Here is a 7145-nt window from a genome sequence, read left to right on the forward strand (position 1 = left end):
ATATATGGTGTAGATGTCGACTCAAACTTTATAAATACGACAACATTGACAATATAACTTATAACTTCACCCCAAGTTCATGTGAATTTTCAATCTTACTTGATAAGTTAAAAGTATCAAGTTTAATTCTCATTAAAAATGTTCTAATTGAAATAATGGTTAAATAAACGAAGATAAGAGTGGGTTAATTTGATTTGAAATGATGGTAGACGATGATACTTAAAATATTTAGTTTATAATGAGAAATTAACGATTAAGATATAGTGGCTAAAATGATGATATATTAGTTTCTTTGTGACTAGTATAGTTGCCTAAGAAGTAGTATGGATACATTGTTTTGAAATAAAAAAATAATACAAAGAGATATTTGCTCCAATTGAGGTAGATTATGGGCAAAATTTATATGATATTATTATTATTTTTTTCAAATATTAAATTAAGAAACCAATATCTTGATAGCCACATGGTACATGCAACATACAACATGCATTTGAGTGAATAAGATGGTTTTTGAAAGTCAACTGAAAGAAGCAAAGTATAAATGATCAGCCTAACATAAATTTCCACAAATATTGTGATTGATGAGCACATACACATGATGTCAATTGACTTTGTGTTAGGAGAAAATGTTGATCTAATACTTGTAAAGGCTTGTTTGGTTTTATATATAGGATTTTAACAAAATTAGTATGATGAAAATTATGAGTTTTGTTTATTATTAGGAAGAAAAAACCCATTTGAATATAGTAAAGTTTTGTAGTTATTTGATCTTAATTATGATAGCTTGCCAATTTATTTTGTGAAAGGTATACATGATGTGTAAGTCTTTGGATGATACAATTAGTTTGTGGTTATAATTGAAGATGAATCTTAATAATATCTCAACAAGTTATTTTGAAAAATAAAACATTAATATTTCATTTTACATATGACTATTGACTTAGGACTCATTTGATGACTCATTTGATGTTGAGTTTTTAACTTCTTTTTTTTATTATTGAAAAACTTTCATATTTATTTTTAGCTAAACAAATTGATTTTTTTTTACTAAACAAGATTTTAACAATAAACTCAATTACAACCCTAAATCATACAAGCTCTAAATAGATCACAATTGAAACATGTGAGATGTTTCATTGGCTCTTTATAGAGATGATGAGTCAAGGAGGAAGAAAGAAACCTAACAAGACTACTTTGGGACATAATTGCACTACCCTCTTACCTAGCTATAGAAAAGTAAGTAGCTTAAAGAAAATACCAAAAATTGATATAGAGTAAATAAAACAATCAAATTTCTGGAAAGAAAAGCTTTATATAATCTCCAAATTAAACCAACCTATAAAGTTAGCAAAAGTCGTCTTGAGACTCAAGACTAAAAACCTACAAAGGAGAACACGTAACAAACACAATAGAGGGTCAAAACTATTGAACTAAGAAAATCAAATCAAATCGACTTTATCAAAAGAATAATACTTTTTCTATTTGACTTGAGAGAATTGAAACATTTGGGACGGATCTATTAAGAGGATGAGTTATGCTTCAGTCAACTCCCAGAAAAATTTTATGGTAAAAATGTGACATAATAACCTAAATTTTAATTTTTTTAAATTTAATTCACTTGATTCTTTAATTTTAAAAATGACAAAACTCACATTCATTTACTCGGTTTATCTATAAATTTCCTTTTGTTTTTTTAAGCTCACTTCAAACAAAATTCGAACTCACCATAACTCTAATTTTTAGATTTGTCCCTGATTACGTTGTTATGTCATCCAGTGGCGGACCTACAAGGGGGCTTTGGGGGCTCGGGCCTCCCCCAACCATAAAAGTTTTAAGATATTTTATATATATATATATATATATATTTATCAAATAAGGTTTTGTCCTGCTGGTTTTGGAGTTGACCTTCTATAATAGAGGTTAGATGATCAAACCCTGCCTCTCACATTTTCTTTATACAAACATTATTTTCTAATATTTATAATTATAGTATTCTAATTTCAAATATAATTTTATTAAAGTAATTATTATTTTTATTTTATACCAACAATATTTTCTAAGATACAATATTTATAATATTTTTTAAGATACAATATTTATAATAATAATACATAAATTTTAGTTAATATATAAATAAGATTTATTTATATAATTTAAAATATAAAGAATTATATATAAAATAATGAAAATCATATAAGATTATTATTTATTTTAAAATTACATTTATATTATAATTATATATATATATATATTTTTTTTTATTAATTTCAATATAATTAATTAATAATACAAATTACTTATAAAATAAAGATTAAAATAATAATTTATATAAATATAATGGTAAAATAATAATTTATATAAATATAAAGGTAAAATATTATTTTATATTTCTTAATTTTAAATTAGTTTTAAACTATTACAACAAATAAATGTATTTGTTAGATTTTATTTAAGGGTCTAGGTTATGACACATATCTATTTTTAGTTATTTATTTTATGTAGGATACAGAATAATGAAGATGTTGTATAAACGAATTTTTACTTCTACATCACATGAGCAGTCTGAGCACTCTCAATCAATTATTGAGCCTTCTAATGAGTCTAATGTTACTGATCAAATATACATGGTTAGAACATAGCATATCAAAAGATACATCATTTTGTTTTTAGTGTTATCTTTTTAAGTCTTTAAATAGAGAAAACGTAGATGTTACCTTTATAAGAGATGAGTACAAAAATTGGAAAAGGGCATTAGAAAGATTCAATCGACATATGGGAACTTCAAATAGTTGTCATAATGAAGCTAGAAATCAATTTCAATCATTTCAAGATCAAAGACATAACATGAGAAACGTTTTACGTACACATGGTCGTGATATAGAAATAAATTATCGCACCCGTTTAACGACAATGTTTGATGTAACACGCTTTCTATTGAGTTAAGGATTATCTTTTCGAGGACATGATGAGTCAAGTAGTTCATCAAATAAAGGTAATTTTCTTGAATTGATTGATTGGTATAGTCAACGTAATGAAGATATTTTGTCTTCTTTTTGTACCGATTCATGGACAAGAATAATTTAGTAATTGTGTTTGTTAGTATTTTGTAATTGTGCTTGTTAGTATTTTTATGTAATTACCGAGTAAAATTTTAATTAAAAATGCATTTATTTGATCGCAAAAAATGCTACGTTACTATGTATTTGGCCCCCTCGAGAAAATATTTCTGGGTCCGCCACTGATGTCATCACATATTATTACGATAGATTTGTCCCTGATTACGTTGTCATGTCATCACATATTATTACGATAACGCAATGTCTTGTATATAAATAAGACTTTAGTTGTAACTTTGACATTTTCTTGTTGTATCATTTTTTGCCCTTTTCAAAAAAAGAAGAAGAAATTGATTTCAAATATCCTAGTCCAAACTCCAAACTCTAAAGTGCTTAAATTTATTGCTTATGGTTTTTGTTTGGGCTATGCAGCTTTTCTAGATGGGTTCATAGTCCATTGGGTTATTAACCCAAGTCTTTAACAAGGTGCCAAATTTATAACCCAATTAATTTTCAAAAAAATATCTTAAAAGTGAAAACTTTATCTTCTTAAATCTTCTCCTTCTATCTAGCTTGGGCGCCAGTTCCTGTAATGGCTTTCGCGGGTTCACTATCTCTGCAACTTTCATCTTCCTTTAATGGAGAAACCTTATCTTCACCATCTCTATCTTCTGGTAAGACTCATATTCTTCATCTTCAAAAATTACATTCTAATTGCTGTTAATTCCCTTTTTAGGAAGAAAATTTCAAGAAAAAAGACTGTTAATAGTATCTAAGAGACTTTCAGGCCTGGATGAAGCTATGAGAATTCGGAGGTAAGATATTATCCAATTTATTTGATAATCTGAAGGATATAGATGAAAAGTGAGGGTTTGATTCTCAATGTAGAGAACGTGAGCTTGAAACTGAAACGAAATTCCGTCGGATTCAACCATTGAAGCGTGGGAAGGTATCACAGCGTCTTCCTGTGCCGGATCATATATCAAAGCCTCCTTATGTTGGTTCTGCTTTGTTACCAGAACTTTCTAAGGAACATCAAATTCATGATGTTGAAGGTGTTGTTCGTATGAGAGCTGCTTGTGAACTTGCTGCTAGGGTTTTGGATTATGCGGGAACTTTGGTTAGGGTGAGTTATTAATGGTATTATGTAGATTTGAGTTTTTATTACATTTTTAGTGATAGTTTGAACAATATATGCATGCTAGATAAGCTCTAAAGATAGAATTTACTCAATTTAGGATTATGTAACATCAATTTGAATAAGTAATCCAAACCTGAACCAAAATCATCACGTATCAAGTTTCCTTCACATAAATGAGACGATCTTATGGCAATTCAATTGATTCAACTTTAACTCATCGCATTGAAGTTGTCATGTGTATGTAGTTGTAGATAGTTAGTATTGTTGGTGTAAGACAATGTAATCAATAATGGATATGAATGAATTATATGATAAGAAGAGTTTCTCAATTCTTGAGTCAATTGCAGTCTTATCCTCGTCTCTTTCATTCGGAACCCTAACAGAAACCTATGTTGTTCATTTTGAAGTTTTGGTTTTACCCTCTTATATTACTAATGGAATTTCCCTAATTATCAAAAAGTTCATGCACTTAGCTCTATTCAGTGTGATACTTGTTGTGGAATTAATCATCTTTAGGCACTTACTACATTTGATTTGTCTGACACGATCTGTTCCGCATGAGACCTCTCACGATGACTTTCAGCCAAAGATGAATAAAATTACTGTACATTAATACATGAATTCTAGAGTCAGAAACGTAACGAGGCTGAAATAAACGGGTATTAAGCATGTTAGGACATTTGAACAAGTCTGGAATTAATGTCTCTCTGTTCTTGTAATATGTCATTTTAAAACTTGCAACTTCTAGTTTGAATGAAATTTGAGATAATCATTTGCATGTTTATTTGGTTTGGAATTTGGACTGTTGTTCATAAGCTTGACATGGTCTCTTTCATAAATTCTTAATTGTATGCATGGACTGCTTATATTTCTGTCACTTAGGGCATGCTTGTTGGAGTCATTAAACATCTAATCTTTAACCTTGTATTACTATCTATCTCATCATCATCACCAGCCATCAGTAACAACAAATGAAATTGATAAAGCTGTGCACCAAATGATTATTGATGCTGGTGCTTATCCTTCACCTCTTGGCTATGGAGGCTTCCCAAAAAGTGTATGCACATCGGTCAATGAGTGTATGTGCCATGGAATACCCGATTCTCGCCAATTGCAGGTTTCAGAATCTCTTTTAAGTTGTTATGTTATTGATGACGCATTTGGAAACACCTAGATACAATGGATCCTGAATCAAAGAATTCAGCTCTTTCTCATCTGGATCCAAATGGGCCATTATTTCTGATTTTTTTTATCAATAATTCTAATCTTTTCTTTGCAGGATGGTGATATAATAAACATTGATGTGACAGTGTATTTAAATGTAATTTCCTTGCTTTTCACTCCCCTCTTGAGAACACTATTTCCTTTCTTTCTACCCATAACTCCATTTCTGCATTGATTGTCTGCAAAATTCTTTAGGGTTATCATGGGGACACATCTAAAACTTTTCTTTGTGGAAATGTTAGTGAACGTTTGAAGCGATTAGTAAAGGTACACCCTTTACCTAATAACCAGAACTTGCTGTTACATTTAAAAAAAAAAATTGGAATGTTTGACACACTGCATTTTGTCCATGATGGATGCATTCAGGTGACAGAAGAGAGCATGTTGAAAGGAATTGCTGTTTGCAAAGATGGTGCCATGTTTAGAAAAATTGGAAAAAGAATTAGGTACAATCATTTTTTACATGACTAAATATTTACGGTAAAATGAAATACAACTCAACAAATTTCAGCCTATTCCAAGGGAATTTTGATTATAGAAACACTTGTTTCTTATATCTAGATGAGAAATTGTCAATAAATTTCTTGCAGTTTCTTGTTAGATATAACAAATGGATCTTGAAAAATACTTGGGGGTGATTCAAAGTATCATATTTTGATGGGAATTGAATCTATTTTTAACTTCTATTGTACCAGTGAACATGCCGAGAAGTTTGGCTTTGGTGTGGTAGAGCGATTCGTTGGGCATGGTATTGGGACCATATTTCACTCCGAACCAATTATATGCCATAATCGTGAGTTTCGTAACAAACAAACAAACCTATCCTATATAATGTAATGTAACCCACCAGATTAAGACCAAATATTGATACTATCTGGTTCAACAGGAAACGAAGAACCTGGTTTCATGGTGGAAGGTCAAACATTTACAATCGGTGAGTTCATTTGCTTCTCGGAATCTTGTAAAATGATTAGAAAAAAGGAAGCATTCTTATGGGATTTCTTTTCTCTCTATATAATAATGAAATGCAGAACCAATACTTACACTGGGTTCAATTAATTGCACAACTTGGGAAGACAACTGGACGACTTTGACAGTTGATGGCAGCTCAGCTGCACAGTTTGAGCATACCATTTTGATTACTCGAACAGGCGCCGAAATTTTAACCAAATGTTAGATGAAATGGTTAAAGAGTTGAATTGAAATAACCATCCCAAATTTGCATGCTTGGAGAACAGAAAATGGAAATTGTAAAGTGAGCGTTTGAATGATTAGTTAAAGGAAGAATTAAGGCGAAAGGATTGAAGGTTACCGTAGAATAATAGTCACGAAGGTTAAAGAAGTGGAAGTTGTATTATTCATTCCGGGTTTTAGGATTGTTAAGGTAAATGTAATAAAAAAGAAAAGATTTAACGGGTCTTGGTAAACAATACGTGCATCCTTTCGTGTGTTGTACTATTTGACTTCAAATGTCCTATAATGTTTTGTTTACGAAATCTTGAGTATTTTCTTTATTGAAACTATCCTACATTTAAAATTCCCTATTTCAACTTATGGTATTCTCAGTATACTCGAACTTGAGGCCTTTGATCTCTAATGAAATGTATTTTGAAGTGCTCGGTTATCAAATGTGTAATGGGTTATTTATATTGGGACTATGGTGGGTTAGATTAAGGTTAGGTTTATTGTAAGATGAAAGACAAATATTTTGTATAGAGGGTTAT

General features: G+C 30.1%; 1 protein-coding gene across 1 annotated transcript; it reads left to right on the forward strand.

The window, feature by feature from the left end:
* The first annotated feature begins 3594 nt into the window (after window positions 1-3594).
* Window positions 3595-6917, forward strand: LOC124917963 (methionine aminopeptidase 1B, chloroplastic-like). Its single transcript, XM_047458228.1, has 10 exons — window positions 3595-3730; window positions 3793-3871; window positions 3945-4182; window positions 5153-5314; window positions 5477-5518; window positions 5617-5688; window positions 5788-5867; window positions 6117-6214; window positions 6308-6355; window positions 6453-6917. Exons 1-10 carry the CDS (start codon window positions 3649-3651, stop codon window positions 6596-6598), a joined length of 1047 nt encoding a protein of 348 aa, XP_047314184.1. The 5' UTR covers window positions 3595-3648; the 3' UTR covers window positions 6599-6917.
* Window positions 6918-7145: the final 228 nt, after the last annotated feature.

This window comes from Impatiens glandulifera, unplaced genomic scaffold (genome assembly GCF_907164915.1).
Source record: "Impatiens glandulifera unplaced genomic scaffold, dImpGla2.1, whole genome shotgun sequence".
In the NCBI taxonomy this organism is placed as follows: domain Eukaryota; kingdom Viridiplantae; phylum Streptophyta; class Magnoliopsida; order Ericales; family Balsaminaceae; genus Impatiens; species Impatiens glandulifera.